Below are 23,330 nucleotides of genomic sequence, written 5' to 3'. Positions count from 1 at the left end.
TTCACTCAAACTTAATTTGTTTCCCTTTTCATGTGAATCCCACTGCTAAGATGAATGATTTAAAAAAAAAAACAACTATTTTATAGAGAAAAAAAGAGCAAAAACATTTCTAAAATTAAGCAACTTCCTATCAAAATTGCTTAATAAACATTTATTTTGTTTATTTGTATTTTATTAGTATTTTCCTTAAGTGTGTCAAATATATATTTTCTCATCTAAATGTCCACTGCGCTGTGAGCCAGGGGGCGGTAATGCGCCTTAACATTGGTTGCCAACCAAGAAGAAGAAGAAGCTGTGAGCCAGGAGGGAGAGAGGGGGTGAGTGAGTGAGTGAGTGAGTGAGTGATTCGTTCGCTCGCTCTTTGATTCAGCACAGGAGGGAGGGGGTGAGTAGCTCAAATGTGTTGTTAGCATGTTAGCAGCGCGATGCTACTCTGAACCGAGGAGCTATTTTCTTGATGTGAGCTTCTACTCAGGGTTTTTTCTTCCAGTTCAGAGCAGAAATGCTTTTGTTACGAAACTGGCTGTTGTTCCCCCCCACAATTTTAATTATAAGCTACATATATTTCTACTAATGGAATTAGTTTGCTAACAGCAACAGGGATGAGTCAGTGAGTCAGTTGGGCTTGTGAATCATGATTCACGAGTCAGTAAAGTGATTCTCGAGTATTGAACGATTCGTTCACGAATCGAACATCACTACTGTGCATCCCCCAGGTGCGTGATTTTCTGTCAGACAGGTTTATCTCCTTGTTCCACTTTTCCCTCTTTCTATCGCTCTCTCTTTCTGCGTCTGTTGTATAAGGACACGCGGGGTTCATTTCCTCATTGATTGCTCCTTCAGCATTTCTGATCGTGGGAATCGGGCGTCAGTGCATTTTTGGGATGAACCAGGCGGTTTTGATCCGACTCTACAAAGTCACAGGTGTGCTTGCCATCCTTTATCCACTTAATTTGTTTAGTAAGTGTTTTAGTGGCTTGTTTGCGGCACTGTTTGCAGACTGCCCGATTCCTTATTTCCAGCTGTTGTGCAGAGGGCAGTTGTATTCCTTCAGGTGGATATAGCTTTCTTTCAATTCTGGGCTAAGCAGCATTTGCGCCATTTTGCCACCAACGGCAAATTACAAAACTAGGAGCTAAAGCTATTTTGTTATTTCTATGACTAGATGGCTGCCATGCAGAACTTCCATTCAGCGGTGAATGTTCAAGTGTATCGGCCCAGCCAGTGGAGGAAAACTGCTGCCTCCGTTTTTGCTCGTCCTTTGAGGATTTGCTCCAGTTGCCACAGAGTGCCGTATGGGCATCTTGTTTTGGAGTGTTTGCTCTATGATAAGTTGTTATAAGGACCATCACCGGTGCATTCACCCGTGGAGTGTATGCATTATGGTTTTATCGTGTCCTTTTAATCTTCTCATGATCCTCAGCCACTGAAGTCCAGCTCAGTATTTCTGTTTACCTAATTTATGGCACTACTACAGCAGGGGCGGAACTAAAGACATCCGATGGAGTGGCAAAGTCAAAGCCATTTCTTTACAAATATGCAGGCTTTATATTTTCTAATATGAATTATTTATAGTTAAAATACAACTAATGCACTAAGTATACACATGTTTTATATAAATATAGTTTATAACTTATTTTGTTAATGGACACATAATTAAACTTTTCAATTACAGAAAACATGTGAATGGCCCTGCAGCATGTAGGAATGTAAAGATAAGCTGGTGGACTTGTTGGGCTTAAAATGGTTAACACTATGAAATGTATTCAGTTTTAGAATTTATATTTAATATAATCTGCGGTTAGCTTCGAAGTGTAAATGCTAGCATATGTTAAACAACTCTTCACCTTTCATCATAACCCCCCTCCCCTCACTGAACTGCTGTTCTCTCAGCTCAGCTCAGTCATGTGTTTGTTAGAGTGTGCAGAATGTGAGTGGGAAGACGAGCAGACACCAGCTGCTGTACTTTATCTCCTCCTTTTCTTCTCTCTCTCTTTAACCCATCGATCATCATTTTTTACAAAGCTAACCACGTGATGATGTGACTTCTGATTTCACTGTAATGTAAGAACTCACACAGGCACATTTTATGAATTACACTCTCAGGGGTGGACAACTCCAGGCCTCATGTTTTAGATGTGTACTTGATCCAACCCATCTGATTTAAATGGCTAAATGACCTCCTCCACATGTCCTGAACTTCTCCAGAGGCCTAACGAACTAATCATGTGATTTAGGTGTGTTGACCCAGAGTGAGATCTAAAACCTGCAGGACGCCGGCCTCCAAAGCCTGGAGTTGCCCACCCCTGCATCCCCAATAAACGGCTTACTCAGCAGAGAAGCAGCATAAAAAAAAAACTTAGAGCCCAGAACTAATCATGAAACTTAACCCAAGTTAATGTCCAACTTTGGAATCTGTCCAGTCTGACTTATAAATATAGAAATCAGATCAAACCAAGAGAAGTCAAATGATTTTGTTTTAATCCGCTTTTATTTGTTCACTCAGCGCACACATTTATTTATAACATGAACACATAAAAATCTACTTTTTTCTCCTGGTGGACAAACTCTGTAACTGCATCACTGCTTCTGACCTTTGACCTCATGTGTTGATGACTCTTCACCTCTGTCTCCTCTCACAGGGAGAAGATGATCTGCAGGATCCTGCTGCTCATCATCCTCACCTCATGTGTCTCTGGTTAGTTTACAGCTTCACTTTATGAACTCCAAATAAAGCTCAACAACAGATTTGTTCCAGTTCTCAGTGTGTCTGCTCCTCTCTTTCCCTCTCTGTCTCCTCAACAGGATCATTTGTAGTCAATGTGACACAGACCTGCTATCAGGCAGAGGAGAACCACAACATCACACTGGAGTGGACGTTCACCACCAAACCTGACAGATCCACCAAAACTCTCAACATCTTCTGTGAACTGATAACTGTGGTTAAACGTTTAATCCTGTATGATGTTCATGAAGGTGTTGAGGTGTCAGAGTCTCAGGATGCAAAGTTTTCAGGACGAGTCCAGAGTGACAAAGACGCCCTCAGAGAAGGACGAATCAGACTTCAACTGTCCGGACTCAGGACTGAGGACTCGGGTCTGTACAGATGTGAAGTGAAGACAAATAGTGGCAGCAGCTTTCAAGATTGTAAACTCAGCGTCACTGGTAAGTTGATTGAGTAGAACTTTAAAAATGAGTGTCATATTTTAGTTGAACTTTAGGATAATAAACTTTGATGAATTGATTGAACTTTCAGGATAAAATAATATTTTCTGTCCTTCCAGCAGCTGCTGATGAGCCCAAACATCAAACTCCAACAATGAACCCACAGACAGAGAGTCGAGGAAGGATCGGCCTCTATGCTGCACTCATACTGACAGCAGCTGCTGCAGCTCTGCTCATCACACTGAGTTTAAAAGCAGAGAAAAGAAAATGTAAACATGTAAACAGTCACAGTCTGAGTAGTGTGGTCACCTCGACTTCTTCTTCTTCTGAGTCTCTTCCTGCTTCTTCATCAGAAGCTCCACCCATTAGCTTAATCTGACTGAGGACCTCACCTCCCTGAACTCTTAGAAGCTTACGTTAAAATGGAAGAAAACATTTCCCAAACTGTTAAAATTATTCAATAAGTCATCCAAAGCTTTCAGATTAAATTCATACATTTCCGGTTCCCTCTTATAGCATTCATATAGCAGAACTGATGACACTGGCAACATCCTGCAGGGTGTTGTTCAGTTTGCAGTATTGAACTTTTGTACCTTAACAGTATGGACTCGACTCAGGGAGAGGAATTGGGCAATGCAGTTTGATCGGTGGTCTGAGCCTGATGACTTTGTAGCATGGCCACTGCTGTTTCTCTGGCCTACGTTTAATCTGTGGGCTGTTGCTTTGCCTCGTTGTGTCCTCGTTGCTTTTTGACTTGTTTTCTTGTTTGATCCATCTGCAGAACTTAAAAGTATTTTTTTTTTAATTTAATAAAGTATTCAGAATAAAAATTGTTAGTCTTATTCAGAGGAAGGCCTAAAGAGGAGGTGATTAGGGGGCCCTGGTGGTGGGTATTTATGTGTGCTGTGATTATTTATGAACCATGGTGTGTGCTTGGAACATCATCATTAGTCCCTTGCTCTTTTCCTCATTATTCCTGAGCACCTCATCCTGCCACACAGTCATAGTGGAGAACTTTCAAAGGGTTTATCCGTTAGTCCCTAATACTTCATTTGTAACTGGATCTGAATTTTCGCTGTTATATTATCAATTTACATTTTAACTAGTTAGGAATGAAGATGTGTCATTACAATGATACTCATTGTAGATTTCATTAGTGTCACAACAGTTAGGACCACATGGTTACAGGGTCATGTACTGCTGTTTTCAGTGTGAGTCACCTGTTAGTTAAAAAGTTACTGTTCAACTCCAGCTTTTAGGCAACAGTCAGTGAATAGATTGTTTATAAAAGGTTTATACACATATTCAATGACAGAAATGCAACATTTTAATAGACACGTTTAAAACACAAAACTGTAAATCGCCCTTTGATCAAAACAATAAAATCAGTCTCACATACTTCGAGTTGAGTTTTGGAGCTGATTCTATTTCTTGTTTTATACTTAGGTTATTCAACATTGTTGACTCACGTGAGAAAAATTCAGCTTTCTGTGTGATTTATTGCCTCATAATTTAAGACAGCTGAAAGCCAGAGCCAAGAGTTCTGCAAAATAGTGTTGGGTTCAGTCTGACTGAAATTATCCATTTACAGATAAGTGTTTAAAAACCTCTTCATACATCCATGAATGCATCCTTCACCATTGTGTCCTGATATGTCTGGGTAGATAAGAAAGCTGCTGTATTGTTGTTATATCAGTTTCTCGTTGGTTCATGCCGCATTCCTTCTAAATTGTTTTTTACTACCTGTTCAACAGGTAATAAAGCGAGAAGTGCTTTTGATTTAAGAGAAGCACTTTCACGATGTAAACAAATTTCTTTGAGTTTCTTCCTCATTCACAAGCAGATAAAAGAACTCCAAGAACTTACACAGTTTTCTCCATTGCTGACACAAGCAGCTGTCCATCCATCCATCCACTCTCCTCTGCTTATATCGTAGGGTAAGGCCTGTAAAACTGCTCACTCATTCACTCTTAAACTGGAACAAATCTGTTGTTGAGCTTTGGAGTTCATAAAGTGAAGCTGTAAACTAACCAGAGACACATGAGGTGAGGATGATGAGCAGCAGGATCCTGCAGATCATCTTCTCCTTGTGAGAGGAGACAGAGGTGAAGAGTCATCAACACATGAGGTCAAAGGTCAGTCAGTACAGCTAGAAGAAGGACAATCTACAGTCTGACTTCATTCACTCATTAAAATATCTAAAGACAAAATGAAAGACTGCAGAAATATCAAAGCAAAGTTGTATCCAGACAAACAATAGTATCATTATATTTAAGAATAATTAGACTATTAATGTGTGTTTAAGACACTGATATGTTTTACAGTTTACAGTTCAAGAGTATTAATGCAGGAATCCACTAAGTGGAGTCAAAAATAAACTATTTAGTGCTGCTGGCTGTTTTTCACTGACATTCTGCAGCCATGAAGTAACAGTGTACTGTCACGTACCAACTGGCTATGCTCAGCTTTTTAAAGCTCTTCCTTAGTGTGATTGTCATCTTAAACAACCTGCTCATCGACATGCCTGAGGCGTTTATGATTCATACTGGTTGTACTCGTCCCAATAGCCCCTTGGGATATTCCAACAATCAAAGGCATGTGCTGCCTTTGATTTCCTTTCTTCTCTTAAAGAATTTACAACACTTTTATAATGCAGTTGTTACTAAAATAACTGAGAATAGATTTCACATTTATGAATGTATTTTTAACTGATATCATTAATAAAGGCCAGAGGTTCCCTACATCTTTTAAAAGACAAAGTCATTTTGTGCAAGAGTTTCCAGCAGGTCAACAGATTGCGCTGTTGACCTGCTGGAAAGCAGTGTAAGCAGTGTAAACTTGTGGAAACAGAAAGGAACTACATCGATATCTATTTTAATAATGGAAATCAACGGCTAAAAAAACATATGAACACCAGATAATTAAAAAAGTGAATGGTTCAGTCTCACGTGTGCAGTAAAACTATGCAGATACAAAGCGATGTGCTTAGTTGGAAATATATTTACTGCTCATTTAGAACAAATGACTGTCTCAGCAAACGAGGACACAATCACACAGCCCACTGTCTTTGTTAGATGCGCGCCTGTTTCAGCACAGTTCACAAACTCCCTCCAACACAACGTCCGGCCCACTGTGCGGCTCCACCAATGAGATCCGAGGGCCCGCGCAGTGGTATTAGCATACAGCCTGTATAAAAAGCGCTGCTCTCAGCCACGGAGCTCATTCGTTGCTGTAGAGTATTGAAGAGAGAAAATGCCTGAACCTGCGAAGTCCGCGCCCAAGAAGGGCTCCAAGAAAGCCGTGACCAAGACCGCCGGCAAGGGCGGCAAGAAGAAGAGAAAGACCAGGAAGGAGAGCTACGCCATCTACGTGTACAAGGTGCTGAAGCAGGTCCACCCCGACACCGGGATCTCCTCAAAGGCCATGAGCATCATGAACTCGTTTGTCAACGACATCTTCGAGCGCATCGCAGCCGAGGCATCTCGCCTGGCCCATTACAACAAACGCTCCACCATCACCTCCAGGGAGATCCAGACCGCAGTGCGCCTGCTCCTCCCCGGTGAGCTGGCCAAGCACGCAGTGTCTGAGGGCACCAAGGCTGTGACAAAGTACACGAGCTCCAAATAAACTGGCATCAGACGCCAACACAACGGCTCTTTTCAGAGCCACACACTTTAAACTGACGAGCATACGTCCTATTATTCAACGTACAATTACTTTGTTGCCAACTTCTGCACTTGAATCGCAGATGTTCGCCTGTGTGTCACTGCGTTGTCTCAATCCGCTGCAGTGACAGATCACCGAAATGGATTCCCGATTTTTTTTTTTAAATTGTAGAGAGATAAACGCGAGTTACAGCAACTTAGTATCTGACCGTTCAAGCATACTTTTTATTTTATTCCTGATATGCGAAGTTGGGCCTTTTTATTGCACTGTCTATATTAGTTAGGTCGTATAGGTCTAATAGATGACGCTTTATGAAGCTGTGAAGCTTTTCACCCCAGCACAAAGCGTCTTGAAGCTTCATTTGCTCTAGTAGGACACCTACTGGACATAAAAATATTAGTTGGCATGAATTTGAAAAGTGTGGCCTTTTGCACACAGCCTGTAAATGTCAACAACAAAAGGAGTGTGTAAAACATGTATATTGTAGTGATGGCAGCATACTGTGTATATTTATACTGGCAGAATGGAAAATGATTATTTGGAAATGCTTAAAATGGAAATGATCATTTACTGTGAGGTGTGGTTAGGGTGTGGACAGTGGTTGTGCTTTTGTAGCGTTGAGGTGTGGACCGTGATTAGTGTTCAGGGAACACGTCATTGGTTTTTATTTAAAAACAGTTTTTCCACTGTGGCAGGTCGTAGGAGATTTTTTTTTTTTTTTTTTTTGGACAATAATTCCCCTGCTTTTGAAAATAGTCGGCTCACAGGGCACAGATGAGGCAGGGGTACACAGGTATGTCAGTGTTACCTTATATAAGTGAGGAAAGACATATTTTTGTCTCTCCCAGTATTTAAGGGGGTCCTCCAGCCTTCCAATATTTGGCTCCATCATGTACCGTTGGACCTCAATATCTGTTTATTTTATTAATAAAATATTATTTATTTATTTTTAATATTCAGTAATCATGTCTCACCTCTAGTCTTCTGTCTTAATTTCAGGTTTTCACCATGTGTTGTAGATAGTTCAGGAGGTTGACTCAACCAAGCAGTCTACTTTCGGGTACAGTTTAGAATGCCAGAATAGGGAGGATGGTGTAGGTTTAAGTTTATTAGATTGATACACATATACCAACAAGACAGTGTACATCACTTGTGACAACAGCATTTGTTTTCATTCAAAGGCTTTATGGTTTTTCCTATAATACCTGGTGGGCCAGTCTCTAGTCAAAATGCCCAGGCCGATTTTTTTTTTTTGTCCCAGTCCAGCCCATGGTCGTTCCTGTATCACTGAAAGCCTCTCCTTACAAAATACAATTTAAAAAAAGCATACATTAGATTGTCAAGGGAGCAGAACTATAATTAATAATTAATGTAATTAAGCCACTTAAGAAGTTAGTTTTGCAGGGGTACTGCTCCTGAAATATCCCGTGATCTTCCTGGACTTGGCTCGGATGTCAGAGAGCTCAGGATGTGAGAGCTCAGGGGTCTGGTCAAGGGCCTTCTTCACCACTAAGTTCAGGGTGTGAGCTATGCATATGGCATGTTTGAGTCGTAGTTCCCTTGCACAAGCCCTCATATTAGCAGCCCCATCTGTTACTAGGCATGTGACTTTGTCAGTAATTGCCCATTCTGTCATGAGTGAGCCTTTCACTTGTGTTTTCTTCAGTGTGTGCATTAGGAAAATACTGCACTCCTAAAACAACAGTATTTAATGTGCTGGACTCATCAACAAAATGGCAGGTGACTGAAAGATAGGCCTCTGTGTTGGAGGTCCATATATCTGATGTCAGACTCACAGCTGCTGCCTTCTCAATGCTGGCCTTAGCTTTCTCCTTCATCTTCTGGTACCTGGCCTCCACCATGACTTTCAGGGCCTAAAGGAAAGAAAAAAACATTTTGTTTAAAAGTACGACGTGGCTGTGAAGCAGTGTGTAGTGTAGCTACACACTTAGGCTTTGAGGTTCAGTCCTGCCTGTTCACATTTTATTCTGTAAAAACTAAATTTTCACTGCTGTTATGACCTTTTTAGTGGGGAGAACATAGCTAGGATTTAATGATTCAACAAATCTTTTAAATCCTTTGTCCTCCACAATGATAAATGGCTGGGAGTCCTCAATCACCATGCTAACCAGGTCTTCATCTATTTGAGATTGTTCTCCTGAGGAAAGACAATAAAAACAAAGCACAAATATAAATATCACACACGTAACTTATTACAGCTGTATAATATTGTTATATCATTTAGTAACATTACTGCATGCTAGTGATGGCCAAATGAAGCTTTCTGAAGCACTGACGCTTGTATTGAAAAACGGTTCATTACTCGAAGCTTTTCAACACAGTCCTCTCTGGTGACATTTGGTGGCCAAAAATATGAAGAGCAGCTTGAATCCACAAAATAAAACCAACTGCTTCATTAAGATTGCTCACTCTACAGAGTGGAATCCTGTCTGATATTGGGCCGCCGTTGTGTTGCTTTGAACGTGTATTTTTTGGTGGTTAAAAAAATGTGTTTTATTTGTTTAATAAATAGTTTTGATCAGTAAACTCCCCTTGTTTAAATATGCATCATGGTGTGGTCTGTCTTTGCTTGTGACTTCTTGATGTTGGTAAAATACAATAATTGAAAAATACCACGTTACATATAATATATACATATAATAATGTACAACACATTATGGAGTATGCTTCTGCTCTGAGGTCCTGCCTCCATGCAGGTATGCATTTAATCGCCGGAGGGGTGTATTTATAAATAATATTATATTAGGGAAATTTTCCCAGACATATTTTTGACCTGGGGGTAGAATTGATTGTGAAATGGAAAAGGAAAATGCTTATGAACTTGCAAATTAAAAACATGATGCATTGACGGTAACCCTTTTCCATTTTTATTTAAAAAGAGAATTTGTTCTAGTGTGCGATGGCGGAAACTGTTCCTTTTCGTGGAGATAATTTCTCCTGCCTTAAGGAAAATCCCTTCACATGGCACAGAGGAGGCTGGAGTGCACAGAAACTGGTAGAGATGCAATTATACAGTCTACCTGGGCCCCACAAACTATCAGCTAAAGAGAATAAATACATTAAATTGCTGCACATTTGGCAGACTAACATTTTCAGATTAATTAAACAATAAAATATATATTTTTACAACATTACATGTAAAGAATCAAGTGGAAGTTTTTCTAAAGTTATTTAATGATATTTATATTATGGAAGCAGATGTTTGACATTTTACCCTTTTCCCGTTTTCAGATATAATAAACACGCACAAAACAAAATTTAAATTCAATTCAATTCAATTTTATTTATATAGCGCCAAATCACAACAAAAGTCGCCTCAAGGCGCTTCATAGATACAGAGAAAAACCCAACAATCATATGACCCCCTATGAGCAACCACTTTGGCGACAGTGGGAAGGAAAAACTCCCTTTTAACAGGAAGAAACCTCCGGCAAACAACAAGAACACAAAGCTGGAAAACCCACCCGATTGACAAAAATCTACTCAAAATTCTCCCGCACAACCGAACCTCCTCTATTCCTCGCTGGCTCCAAATCTCTCAGTAGAATGATCAGTGGTTCGCTATCTGTCACCATCAAAACACTCCACAAATCCCGCGAATGATTCACCTGCTTATAAACCATTGAATCAGACACCGAAGCAGTCACACTCTAAATGAAGCTTTGGACGTCACTGATCATGTGACTCTGGCCAAACGAATCAAGCTTCGACACAGTGCTTCTGAAGCAGTGTGTTGATTTTTTTGACACACGCACCGGAGCTTCAGCTTCAAGCGGGCCATCACTACTGCATGCTATATTATCATTGCATTTGATGGCTCACCTGGTCTTGCTCCACAATCGGTGTTCCCCTTATTCTCATGCAAAGCTCTGTAGTGCCTAAGCATGGATGATGTGTTGTTGTTATATCCCAGCTCCCTGGCACATAGCAAACACTTCACCTTGTACAAAAGTAAAGACAGCTTAACATAAATTGTATTGCACCATCAGTATTATGAAAATACATCTTCTGTAGAAATTTACATACCTTGTTGGGAGGAATAGGATCAAAATGTTCCCACACAGGGGAGGACATCCTCCTCTTCTTAGCTGGCTCCATTCTCTCCTGACTTTCTCTCCTCACTCTCATAAACCTCCAAACTGTCTCCAAACTCTCACTAACCGCAACTCTCCATCAAACATCCACATTTTGAATGAAGTCTGAGGGGTTTATATCTCAGTCATAGCTCACGGCAAAGTTCGAACCACTTCCTGAAACAGTCACGTGGTACAGCCGGGCAGCGAGGCTTCAGACGTCATCATTTTCAGCTCCTCCCATGAATGAAGCAAGCCTTGTTATGCGCATCGCGGAAACGCCCCCTCCATTACTCGACAGAAGCTTCGAAGCCTCGATACAGAACGTCACATCACTACGTATATCTATTCGTTTTGTTGTAGTTTCTCCATATATGCAATTTTTGTGATCCTGTGTCTGTTATATGCAGCACTATGGTCTTACTTCACTGTGTACTGTACTGCACATGGTGGAAATGACAAACCCACCTGACTTGATGATGTGCACTTTAACTTTATAAACACACAACTAGACTAACTATAATACAAAAGGCTCATTTGTTGAACTATTATAGGGCAGAAAGTTGGCGACTAGATGCCAAAATTACGGTGGCCCCTAGAGACAAAGCACATACAAACTCCAAAACACTTGCAAACCCCAAAACACATGCAAATTCCAAAACACAACGGAAGTGCTCCAGGACGCTAGGGGCAGTGTTGGGCTTTTGTTACCTAGTAACTACACAAGCCAGGAAGTACCAATGACCAGATTTGGGGTCTGCAGCCTTACCTGCAGCATCACCTCATCCCCCATCACACTGAACACTGGTGCTCCACAGGGGTGTGTACTGAGCCCTCTCCTGTACTCACTCTACACCTACGACTGCACAGCCGCTAACAATTCCAACATCAAAGTCAAAAAGTCAAAGTCAAAGTCAACTTTATTTGTCAATTCTGCCTTGTGAAGTTTGCGGACGACACTACAGTGGTGGGTCTTATCACCAACGGTGATGAGACGGCTTACAGGGAGGAGGTCAGCGCCCTGACCCACTGGTGTCAAGACAACCATCTCACCCTCAACGTCGCAAAGACAAAGGAGTTGATAGTGGACTTCCGGAGGTGCAGAGAAGTACACACCCCCATCACCATCAACGGCGCTGCTGTGGAGAGAGTGAGCAGCTTCCAGTTCCTTGGAGTGCATCTGGCTGAGGATCTTACGTGGTCAGTACACACAAACAAAACAGTGAAGAAGGCGCAGCAGCGCCTCTTCTTTCTCAGGAGACTGAAAAGATTCGGCATGAGCCCCCGCATCCTCAGGACCTCCTATCACTGTTCCATTGAGAGCATCCTCACTGGATGCATCACCACCTGGTATGGCAACAGCACCGGCTACAACTGCAAAGCTCTCCAGCGAGTAGTGCGGTGCTCTGAACGGATAATTGGAGGTGAGCTTCCCTCCCTCCAAGACATCTACAGGAAGCGGTGCCTGAGGAAAGCGGGGAGGATCATCAAGGACTCCAGTCACCCCAGCCATAAACTGTTCAGACTGCTTCCATCAGGAAGGAGGTTCTGCAGCATCCGGTCCCGTACCAGCAGACTGAGAGACAGCTTCTTCCACCAGGCCATCAGACTGCTGAACACGTCATAGACACCTCAGCTTCACTACTGGAACTTCAACATTATGCACTCCATACTGTACAGTAATGCCACTGTTCTGCACATGTCTCAACTCTGTATATTTTTATATATTTTATTTTATTGTTTACTCTATTTAATTGGTAAAAATGTGTATACACACACGTAGAAAAACATTTAGTATACACATCCAGAAATGCATATACTATTATATATTGTACATATATTTATTAGTTTCAGATGTAGCCATTCTTGTATTTTGCTTGTTTACATTATTGTATTTTGCACAACTCTGTTGCTTGTGAAGCTCGCACACAAGAATTTCACTCACATGTGCTGTACCAATGTACCTGCACATGTGATGTGACAATAAAAGTGATTTGATTTGATTTGATTAAAGGCCGCATTTTAAGGCCGATTACGTCACAGCGACACGACGAAGGCTGTCCCAATTCAAAGGCTGCTCGAAATGCGGCCCTCAAATGCGTCCTTAATTTCCCTGAATTTTAAGGATGGGTTGGTGTAGCCTTCATAAGTACTGAATATTATGTCACTTATTTATGCGCAAATGTTTTTATAATGAAGAACATTAAAACATTACTGTTGGCCACATGTCGGGTAAGTTATGTGACATTAGCGATGTTTGTACTAACTTGGTTTAAAAGCCTTTACTTCAAAATATACGCCGTTCAATAGTTGACTTTAATCTTACAGAGATTGTGATGATTTTATGGATAATTAAAGTCAGTCATATATCCACAAACACAACAAGCTGAAAGTCAGTGATGCTGCTCGGTTTAAATATCACGGCACAAGCCGATGTTTTACCTGATGGGTAAAATGTTGCTGTTGAGGGGTTCCTGCTGCTCCTGCTGCTGATAGTACTGGAGGGCAGGGCTGTGTTGATCTGAGACTGTAGACATTAAAAAGTCCATAGAGATGGTAGCTGATTAAACAAGTATCATGAGATAGTAACAAAATGCAAAGATTGGTGACAGCGCTTGGAACCATAAAGCAACAAAAAACTGTGAGAAATAAATTAGGCTCTGCCTGTGAATCACTCTTTGCTTCTCTTCTTAATATAAATATAAATATGAAATAATGTCATTATGATGATTCCATTTGTTTCACTATCCACTCTGTGCAGGGGCAAAGCTTATTACATTTTTAAACTGTAGAGATACAATCATTTTACTGCTGTAAAATCCTAATTTTGTCTTATTTAAAATATAAATGTAATATAATCTGCTTCTTAATGTATGTTCTTTAAAATACAGCGTGTGTTTTTTTTTTTTTAATATTATAATAATGCATAATTATGTGGACATGCATATTAGATCGTTTTTTAGTGAAATATAATCCCTCCAGAAAGGCAGGAAAAGCCCGGAAACTTGCTTTAAAACTAAATATGTTCCCTAAAACGGTGACAGAGCTACAGACCCATGAAAGCCTTACACAGGTAGCCAGCAGCTATGACCAGCACTACTTGTGCAGTTAATAAAAGGACAGGTAATGTTTGTCGCGCTGTTGCACACACAGCACGCTCGTTTGTTTCAGTTCGTCAGTTGCAACAAGACAGCTTACCAACGTGTACGTAATAAGCTAATACTCCTGTGTGCTACACACTACAGTGTACGCTGTACACCTACTTACTGGTTTTGTCGCATCAGTCTGTGTCTCTGAGTTAACTTGTGTTTCTCTATGGAAGAAATATAGTATCATCAGAATTCAAGTATTTTTAGACATTGAATTTATGACACTGAATTTTTATCCTCCAAATTTCCCTGCAAAAATATTCACCTGCAAAAATTCACCTGCAAAAAATTCACCTGCAAAAATTAATCTGCAAAAATTGCAAGCCAGAGCCTTTTATTTAGCAAAACTGTGATTAATAGTTAAATATTATTGTTGAGGGGCACAGACAGGACTCTGCACACACACATAAAAAATAAATAAATAAATAATTCTTTTTTTAAAAGTTGCCTCAACAAAAGGGCACTTTGGGCACCCATCAGGAAAGGTGCTCAAGCCCCTGCCCCTTTGATACCTGATTTATATGGAATATGGCTGAAGTAAACTAAAGTCTAAATTTCTTAGTCAGTCATTTGTTTAATGGTAATTTGACATTATATAATTTACATATAAAACTATGGATTGTAATTTTGAATGTGGTGTGCTGCCCAACATCCAGGCCAAGAAGCATGAGAAAGCTGAATAAAATCCAGCCACTTTCCTCAACCAACTAACAGCTCTTGTAAGAGCCACTCACCTCTGAGAGTACACTTGGTTAAAGTAATGAAACTAAATCTTTAATCCATAGGTGTCAAACTCATGTTCACACTAGAACTGAAGTGGGACAGCCCTGTTAGTCTATCAGTATGTGCAACACATTTAGTTGTTTTAGTACATGAATAAAAATCTGACTGACTTGAATTGTAAAGTTATTACCCAGACTTTTCTTTTTTATAAACTTAATGTAAAAACAGAAATCTGTGTAGTAAGAACATAAACATTGTCTCATTGTTTGTTCCTTAAAGTACTTGCACTAAAACTTAAAAAAAGACAGCTGAGTAGATTAAAGAGGTTCAGACTTATAATTGTAAATCACTACAAACTCTCATTTAGGTCTAAGATTCATTTAGACCGACAGCAAACCACAGCTGTGAGCTACATGCAAACACACTTTGTGTGTGGTGTATTTTCTGTAATTCTGATCCACTCCTTCAAAGGAGCTTTTTTTTTTTTTTTTTTTACCTGGAAGCACGTCAATGTAGACAATCTGGCAAAACTTCTTGTTTGCGATGTGGGTCGTTTCATCACAGAGCATTTACAGTTGCCTTTGATACTTATGTTTTAGTAGCCAGATTTTATGCACTTGAAATGCAACATGTCTGTTTAAACTGCAAACAATCTTGCTTGTATGAAGGTTATGTCAGGATTTTGAGAGTTGAAGATGATATTTCAGGCACACATCAGGAAGAGGTTTAAGAGGCTTCATTGGGGGTGGAGTGGCACTGGTTGTCTCCATCGCAGTTTACTGTACACAAGTAAATACACTTGTAGATTTCGAAAAACACTGACATGACATTGTGGGTGCGATTTGTTGTGAGCCTCCATTCGGTTAGATTTGATTTGTCATTAACAAAAGACAACGTTTCCACATTTAGAGAAGAGAGGAGTGGGCGGAGCCACTGAGCTTCGAGTCGTCCAGCGAGCCTCGCACCGTCTGTTTCCTTTTACGTCCGCTGAGCACACATAAAAAGACTGCTCCGTCGGGTTGAACTTCATTCGACTTTGTTTGTTCAAAGAAGAAACTGTAACCATGAGTGGACGGGGCAAGGGTGGCAAAGGACTCGGCAAGGGAGGCGCCAAACGTCACCGTAAAGTTCTCCGTGATAACATCCAGGGTATCACCAAACCCGCTATCCGTCGTCTGGCTCGCCGTGGCGGAGTGAAGCGTATCTCCGGCCTGATCTACGAGGAGACTCGTGGTGTGCTCAAGGTGTTCCTGGAGAACGTCATCCGTGATGCCGTCACCTACACTGAGCACGCCAAGAGGAAGACTGTGACCGCCATGGATGTGGTGTACGCTCTGAAGAGGCAGGGCCGCACTCTGTACGGCTTCGGCGGTTAAACTCATTCGACCTAATCCATCAAACGGCTCTTTTAAGAGCCACCCACTTTCACTTTGAGAGTTTTGTTCCCTTATGACCGACTGACATTGCCTACATATTGTAACGGACTGGGTTACAAGTCAGTTGACTGTTGTGTTATCAGTGTATTGTGTTCAGAATTGCCAATTACTTACGGCATAGTTGGACCACATCCGCAGCATGGCGATTTACCGAGTGTCCTTGAATGTGCAGTAGTCGAGAGGCCGGTTAGTCTGTCAATCACATCAGCTACCAATGACAGTCTGGAGGAGAGCAGGTGTGTGGTTGGCTGACAGTGTTCGGGGGCGGGGATTAGAGTAGTTTGTGTGTGGCGGAAGACAGAAGAGTGTCGGGGGTTGTGCTGTTGCTGTAGAGCGCACTTTTCCCCCCGTTGTGTTGGCGTTGGCTACGGCCCACATTAGCCCGTGTTACTATTCTGAATAAACACCGGTAACCGGAACGCTGATCTTCTGTCGAGGGACGCTACAAGATTATATTGACTCTCCGTTTTGCTATAAGATTCAGCTGTAATGCGTGCTTTTCTCCACAACGTTACAATAACTGTCATGACCACAAACTGAACTTCACAGGTTACAGGCCTATTCAATACCACTGTTTATTAATACTCACTGAACAGTCATAGACCAAACAAAAGAAAAATAATAAATTTCACTTATTCATCAGTTTATTTGTAAATGTCTTCCTGCCATAAATCTGCTTGAAACAGAAGTGCTTGCTTAGTAGATTCTTTTTTTTTTTTTTAATTTTTTTTTTTTTTTTTAGGTAACTAACCCACCTTTGATCTAGTAAAAGGTGGACATGAGTGGCTGAAACCCAATGAAGCTTCTTAAACCTCTTCCTGATGTGTGCCTGAAATATCATCTTCACCAATCATATCAATATAACAGTTTTGATGTGATCTCACTCTCACAATCCTGACATAACCTTCATACAAGCAACATTGTCTAACATATGTTTTAGTACGCAGATTTTATGCACTTGAAATGCAACATGTCTGTTTAAACTGCAAACAAAGTATCAAAGGCAACTGTAAATGATCTGTGATGAAACGACCCACATCGCAAACAAGAAGTTTTGCCAGGTTGTCTACATTTAGTTGACGTGCGTCCAGGTATAAATAATAATAATTTAAAAAAAGCTCCTTTGAAGGAGTGGATCAGAATTACAGAAAATACACCACACCACTAGTGTTTGCATGTAGCTCACAGCTGTGGTTCGCTTTCGGTCTAAATGAATCTTAGACCTAAATGAGAGTTTGTAGTGATTTACAATTATAAGTCTGAACCTCTTTAATCTGTTCAGCTGTCTTGTTTTTAAGTTTTAATGCAAGTACTTTAAGGAACAAACAATGAGACAATGTTTATGCTTCTGACAGCATAAACTCTGACAGCACTGAGCAGCTCCTTTAGTGGCAGGCTGCAGCACCCACGATGTGGGACAGAGAGATTACTCAGGTCTTTCCTCCCCACTGCTGTCAGACTCTACAACAAAGACTTGCAGCTGATCAAACACACACATCCACACAAGTGCAATAAGACTGCTATATGTGCAATTCTTTTTTTCTGACAAAGTTGTACTTTTCTATTTTCTTACTCAGTTGTATATAGCATTTGTATTCTATTGCATACCAGTGTTTTCTAATTTCTGCTACATAACTTGTAACGAAACAAATTTCCCACCTGTGGGACTAATCAAGGTCATCTTATCGTATGCACTTACGACACAGATCTCTGGTTTCAAAGCAAGTTTTTAAAAAGAAAAGTCTGGGTAATAACTTCACAGATTTCAGATTTTTATTCATGTACTAAAACAACTAAATGTGTTGCACATACTGATAGACTAACAGGGCTGTCCCACTTCAGTTCTAGTGTGAACATGAGTTTGACACCTATGGATTAAAGATTTAGTGTCATTACTTTAACCAAGTGTACTCTCAGAGGTGAGTGGCTCTTACAAGAGCTGTTAGTTGGTTGAGGAAAGTGGCTGGATTTTATTCAGCTTTCTCATTCTTCTTGGCCTGGATGTTGTCGGCCCAGCAGCTTGTTCAGCTCTTCGTCGTTGTGGACGGCCAGCTGCAGGTGGTGGGGGATGATCCTGACAAGGGCTTAGATTTGGTTTTGGCATTGGTGGGGATGGATGATTCAACCTCCAAACCCTGCCCTGCTTTTGTCTTTGTTTCTTGATTATTATTATTATTTATTTTATTTTTTTTAAAAAGAGGAGAAATATACTTGCCTACATATGCTATTCTTCATGCTTTTAAACCATTTAAAATTACAATTCATAGTTTTATATGTGAATTACTTAATGTTAAATTACCATTAAACAAATGACTGAGTAAGTATTTTAGACTTTTGTTTACTTCAGCCATATTCCATATCAATCAGGTATCATACCAAAAAAAAGGAAGCTTCAAATACAGTCATGATAATAAAAGAATATGACTTTAAGGACTTAACATTAGTTCAGTTATAGTACACCAACATCTCTTATATGCATTAGCACTAAGGGAACACTGAATGACCTGGTGGTTTTTGTCCATCTAAGATGACCACAAAGTAAAAGATCTCTCGGCAAAATGATGCAAGATTTTAGGCACTATTGCCCCGATCAAGTTAGTGAGCTGGGATGTTTTATTCTCAACATGAACTACTGTTACAGCAAAAGACATGGACTACATGCCCCACACAACAACTCAATGTCCACTATGTGAAGGGGCCACACACACATGCCTGCTCCTCTCGTTAAGTGAGATAAACTGCTGGCATATTTGTTTTACATCTATGAACAGAATCAACTTTTTGGAGATTTACTTTCCTGGATGACTGAGAATGCATGAAGACGTAAACAGGTCCGTGAAAGGCCCAGCCAATGACATTGGCCATAGTGAAAATAAAGTCAGTGAATCCCACGTTGATGCAAACTGTAATTTCTGGTATAGAAAGAGCATTAAGATTGAAGTGAGCATAAAACTTGTTTTCTAAAAAGAATACTAATAAAAAGAATAAAGGAGCGAGCTCTTGGTGTGAGTGAGGTGGCTCTGAAAAGAGCCGTTGTTTGTAGGAGAGCGTGCAGCTTAAGCTCTCTCTCCGCGGATGCGGCGAGCCAGCTGGATGTCTTTGGGCATGATGGTGACCCTTTTGGCGTGGATGGCGCACAGGTTGGTGTCCTCGAAGAGTCCGACCAGATAAGCCTCGCTGGCCTCCTGCAGAGCCATGACAGCAGAGCTCTGGAAGCGCAGGTCGGTCTTGAAGTCCTGAGCGATCTCGCGGACCAGACGCTGGAAGGGCAGCTTGCGGATCAGCAGCTCGGTGGATTTCTGGTAACGGCGGATCTCGCGCAGAGCCACGGTACCAGGCCTATAACGGTGGGGCTTCTTGACGCCTCCGGTGGCCGGGGCGCTCTTACGAGCGGCCTTGGTGGCCAGCTGCTTCCTGGGGGCTTTGCCGCCAGTGGATTTGCGAGCAGTCTGCTTGGTTCTTGCCATTCTTCCTCACTTTTCTTTTCTTGTGATACGAGCAGAAAATGTAGCGAACAGAGGAGACTCGCTGCTCTTAAAGTGTGTGACTGGCTGTGACGCGGTGCCGCTCCGGCTCGTGATTGGTGACGGGCTCCACGTGGAGCATCGCCCCGCCTCGGTGTGTGCTGCTCATTGGAGAAAAGTGCATTGATGTTGCGCGCTGCCGCAAGCCTCTCTGCGATTGGTGCGTGACGAAGCTGCGCGCGCTCTGCGGAAATATAAGCGAGGCTTTGAGCTGATCGGACCACATTTTCTCTCAGTCTCGATACTACGAAGAAAAGAACCTGTCAAAATGAGTGGGCGCGGCAAGACCGGAGGCAAAGCCAGAGCTAAGGCCAAGACCCGCTCATCCCGTGCCGGGCTTCAGTTCCCCGTGGGTCGTGTCCATAGACTGCTGCGGAAAGGCAACTATGCCGAGCGTGTAGGAGCCGGCGCCCCCGTTTACCTGGCAGCTGTGCTCGAGTACCTGACCGCTGAGATCCTGGAGCTGGCTGGCAACGCAGCCCGCGACAACAAGAAGACTCGTATCATCCCACGTCACCTGCAGCTGGCTGTGCGCAACGACGAGGAGCTCAACAAGCTCCTGGGGGGAGTCACCATCGCTCAGGGTGGTGTGCTGCCCAACATCCAGGCTGTGCTGCTGCCCAAGAAGACCGAGAAGCCCGCCAAGGCCAAGTAAACGCAAAGCGCTCGGCTTCACCAACAACAAAGGCTCTTTTAAGAGCCACACACTTCTCTCTGAGCAAACATCCTTCTTGCTCTTACTCTGTCTGTAACAACTTGTGTATTGGGAAATGTAGATTATGCATCTTGATTTACTTTGAAATGTACATTTATTCATGTCATCTTACATAATCAGGGACTGAAATCCACCTTCAAATAAAAACTACTTTCATTCACTCCAAAGCTCTGTGTGTTTTTGTCAATGAAACTTACTTTAGGTCTTGATATAAAGCTAAAGCAAAAAGCTCTGTCTCCTGCGTTGTGGTGTGGGGTCATATTCACCTCATTGCTCATCTTACTAATTAAGAGTGTAAATGCTGTTAAAATGTTCTGTGTGGATTTCATGATGTAGATGACTGATTTATAATAAGTTACATAATTTCATGAATATATATAGTTTGCGTTGAAATGTCTTTATTTGAAATGTACATGTGTAAGGTGAGAGCTAGTGTCTCGTGAGAATACCCTTAACGAGAGCACACGAGACCTTTCATGGACTGCGAGGGAGCAGATGTCTCTCATGAAGCGATTTAAGCTAAAGGTTTACTAAAAGAAAGGGCAATACAAGGACTTAAGGACCTCTTTTCTGGACAAGCAGCCAACGAGGTATTTGTCATTTGAGAAATGTTTTTTTTTTATTTGTGTTTGGACTTAATATGTGTACTGTAAAGTTGCTAATTGGTTTGTACTGTTCGCTCGTGACCAGTTCTCACGGCGTATCGGCGTACTGGTGATGGTGAAGCTGAGGAGAGAAGGCCCAAGTAATAAACGCCCGTTTCAAAGAACCGACCTGTGTCTGTGTTGTCGTGAAGAGAGCTACAAAGAGTAAATTGGATGTCACTAATTATTAGCTTCATAACTGACTGTGGACACTCATCATGGTTCACTCGCTTTATAATTAAAACAGTTTCTAAGCTCATGGAAACAGACAACACGCAGTTCAAACCTTGTTAAACACAATAGGAAAATATAACAACGTGAGGTGGAGAGGGACAGGTGGACTTGTTTGGTACAGAGGGAGGAAAATGTGCAGCTGTTTGCGACGTGTTCAGCACTGCTGCTGAATTTGGGACATTTTGCAAAGTCACTTACATCTACGCTTAGGGTTTTGTGTCTATTGTGAGTAGAATAAAACTATTACAATAGAGTTTGCTTGGATAATAGGGGGCAGCTGGTGATCAGAAGAACAGGAAATGATTCCTAAGTGTGGCTTTTGTTAGAATGTCTTTGTCAACCCCTGTTTTAAGGAAAATAGTGGATTTGTGTTCTCAAAGCATTTCATGCGACCTTAAAGCTCCCAAGAATGACATTAAGTTGCTGACCCCTGACGTGCCAAATCAGTTGGTTCAGCGATAAACTTTGGTGTGTAACTGTATAGTGTGAAAAATGCATTGACAGTGGGGGTCTGCCTGTTATAAAGTGAGTGAAAGCTGCCTCAGCCAAGAACAAGAAGCCACAGTTACTAGTCTGGTTAGAGGACAGCCCCCCCAGACTGAACAATAGAATTAGTGGAAAACTGCTGTGGAGGGGGACACAGGGCAGCCCCGGACTCTTCTTCAGCTGGGATATCCAAAGAATCGGTGAGGTCAAGAAGTAAACCTCAAGGCTATATTTTAAAATAACGGATTTTCCTGCACCCTTAATGCTACAGAATTCCATTAGTTCAAATGTACATGAATCAAAATGGTTATAAAATGAGTAATGAAATTAATACATGGTAAAATAAATAGCTGTATGAGTTCAGCTTGGAATTATGTGTCCTTGAAATGACCGAATGTCAGTTCAACTGGCCTAGATTTAGCGAGGTAAGGTTGTAGATTAGAGCATTTTGCCTGGATAATATTATATTATTAGTTATCATTAAAATATACAGTACAACAGCCAGTGTAGGCTTTCCAAAAACAAAAGTAGAAGTGACACATATCTCATATATATATATATATATATATATATAGATAGATAGATAGATAGATAGATATATCTATATATATAATAACATGCATCTATAAATGTAATATTTTCAGTCACAATTGATGTTTTTTTAATAAAATACTCTAAAAATGTAGGTGAAACTTTTAAAGGTGTATTTCTTGCATGATAGTGTCTCATAGAAAAATGGCAGGTGTCTGTACTATGAAGGTGTGATTGTAAATGTTGAGTTGTTAATATTTGTATTCTTGTAGTTGTAGACTTGCTTAGACAGCACTAATGTGCACCATGATAGTAATCCAAGTTGTAATTGTAATGAGGACAAATGAGGGGGAAAAAAAGTGTTTTAATAACATGGACATTATTGTGAATGACAGAGTGGTGAGTGAGTGAGAGGAAGGAGCTCTTGTGTGTTGCTGTGGTGGCTCTGAGAAGAGCCGTTGTTGAGTGTGAGAGCGGTGTCAGCTCACTTCTTCTTGGCTGCTGTGGCCGCCTTCTTGACTTTGGGCTTGGCGGCCTTCTTGGCGGGGGATTTCTTTGGTGCGGGAGCCTTCTTGAGCACCTTCTTGGGGCTCTTTGCCACCTTCTTGGGGCTTTTGGGCGCTTTCTTGGCCGCCGCTGCGGGCTTCTTGGCCTTCTTGGGCGACTTCTTAGCGGCTGCGGGCTTCTTAGCTGCTGCTGCTGCCTTCTTGGGCGACTTCTTGGCAGCTGCTGCTGCCGGTTTCTTGGCTTTGGCCGCGGCGGGCTTCTTGGCTTTAGGAGCGGCTTTCTTCGCGGGCTTCTTGGCTTTGCTCTCAGTAACCTTCTTGTTCATCTTGAAGGATCCGGAGGCCCCGGTGCCCTTGGTCTGCACCAGAGTGCCCTTCGCTACCAGGCTCTTGATGGCGGTCTTGACGCGGGCCTTGTTCTTGTCCACATCGTAGCCTCCGGCAGCCAGAGCCTTCT

The 23,330-nt window shown here is 41.6% G+C and overlaps 6 protein-coding genes across 6 annotated transcripts in view; 4 read left to right on the top strand and 2 right to left on the bottom strand.

Moving 5' to 3' along the window:
* Positions 1-2,723: 2,723 nt before the first annotated feature.
* On the top strand, positions 2,724-4,871 carry LOC147334986 (uncharacterized; the record flags this gene model as incomplete). The annotated part of the gene is made up of 2 exons (XM_086286032.1): positions 2,724-3,165; positions 3,285-4,871. Coding segments are annotated over 2 exons (702 nt in total), but the record flags the coding sequence as incomplete, so codon positions are not given.
* Positions 4,872-6,402: 1,531 nt separating this feature from the next.
* On the top strand, positions 6,403-8,939 carry LOC147334985 (histone H2B 1/2). The gene has a single exon (XM_086287009.1). It carries the CDS (start codon positions 6,418-6,420, stop codon positions 6,790-6,792), a length of 375 nt encoding a protein of 124 aa, XP_086143135.1. The 5' UTR covers positions 6,403-6,417; the 3' UTR covers positions 6,793-8,939.
* Positions 8,940-15,499: 6,560 nt separating this feature from the next.
* LOC147334984 (histone H4) lies at positions 15,500-17,830 on the top strand. Its single transcript, XM_086287427.1, has one exon. The coding sequence runs from the start codon at positions 15,862-15,864 to the stop codon at positions 16,171-16,173; it is 312 nt and encodes a 103-aa protein (XP_086143553.1). The 5' UTR covers positions 15,500-15,861; the 3' UTR covers positions 16,174-17,830.
* A 1,406-nt stretch (positions 17,831-19,236) lies between these two features.
* On the bottom strand, positions 19,237-19,706 carry LOC147334983 (histone H3). The gene has a single exon (XM_086286998.1). The coding sequence runs from the start codon at positions 19,698-19,700 to the stop codon at positions 19,290-19,292; it is 411 nt and encodes a 136-aa protein (XP_086143124.1). The 5' UTR covers positions 19,701-19,706; the 3' UTR covers positions 19,237-19,289.
* On the top strand, positions 19,356-20,551 carry LOC147334982 (histone H2A-like). Its single transcript, XM_086287008.1, has one exon. It carries the CDS (start codon positions 20,026-20,028, stop codon positions 20,410-20,412), a length of 387 nt encoding a protein of 128 aa, XP_086143134.1. The 5' UTR covers positions 19,356-20,025; the 3' UTR covers positions 20,413-20,551.
* A 2,171-nt stretch (positions 20,552-22,722) lies between these two features.
* Positions 22,723-23,330, bottom strand: part of LOC147334981 (uncharacterized) — a 1,000-nt gene continuing 392 nt past the window's right edge. The window contains exon 1 of the mRNA XM_086287426.1: positions 22,723-23,330. This exon is cut by the window's right edge and continues 392 nt beyond it. Within this exon, the coding sequence (XP_086143552.1) occupies positions 22,852-23,330 (479 nt within the window). The 3' untranslated portion in view covers positions 22,723-22,851.

This window comes from Aulonocara sp. 'chitande type north' Nkhata Bay, linkage group LG3 (genome assembly GCF_057382095.1).
Source record: "Aulonocara sp. 'chitande type north' Nkhata Bay isolate Kocher_YH1m ecotype deep benthic linkage group LG3, A_spYH_male_GT1.1, whole genome shotgun sequence".
Classification (NCBI taxonomy): Eukaryota; Metazoa; Chordata; class Actinopteri; order Cichliformes; family Cichlidae; genus Aulonocara; species Aulonocara sp. 'chitande type north' Nkhata Bay.
Note: the sequence above shows the minus strand (reverse complement) of the source record. Positions and strands in the feature narration are given on the sequence as shown.

Coding starts and splice junctions, on each gene's coding strand:
- LOC147334985 (XM_086287009.1), top strand. CDS start 6,418: ATGCCTGAACCTGCGAAGTCCGCGCCCAAGAAGGGCTCCAAGAAAGCC.
- LOC147334984 (XM_086287427.1), top strand. CDS start 15,862: ATGAGTGGACGGGGCAAGGGTGGCAAAGGACTCGGCAAGGGAGGCGCC.
- LOC147334983 (XM_086286998.1), bottom strand. CDS start 19,700: ATGGCAAGAACCAAGCAGACTGCTCGCAAATCCACTGGCGGCAAAGCC.
- LOC147334982 (XM_086287008.1), top strand. CDS start 20,026: ATGAGTGGGCGCGGCAAGACCGGAGGCAAAGCCAGAGCTAAGGCCAAG.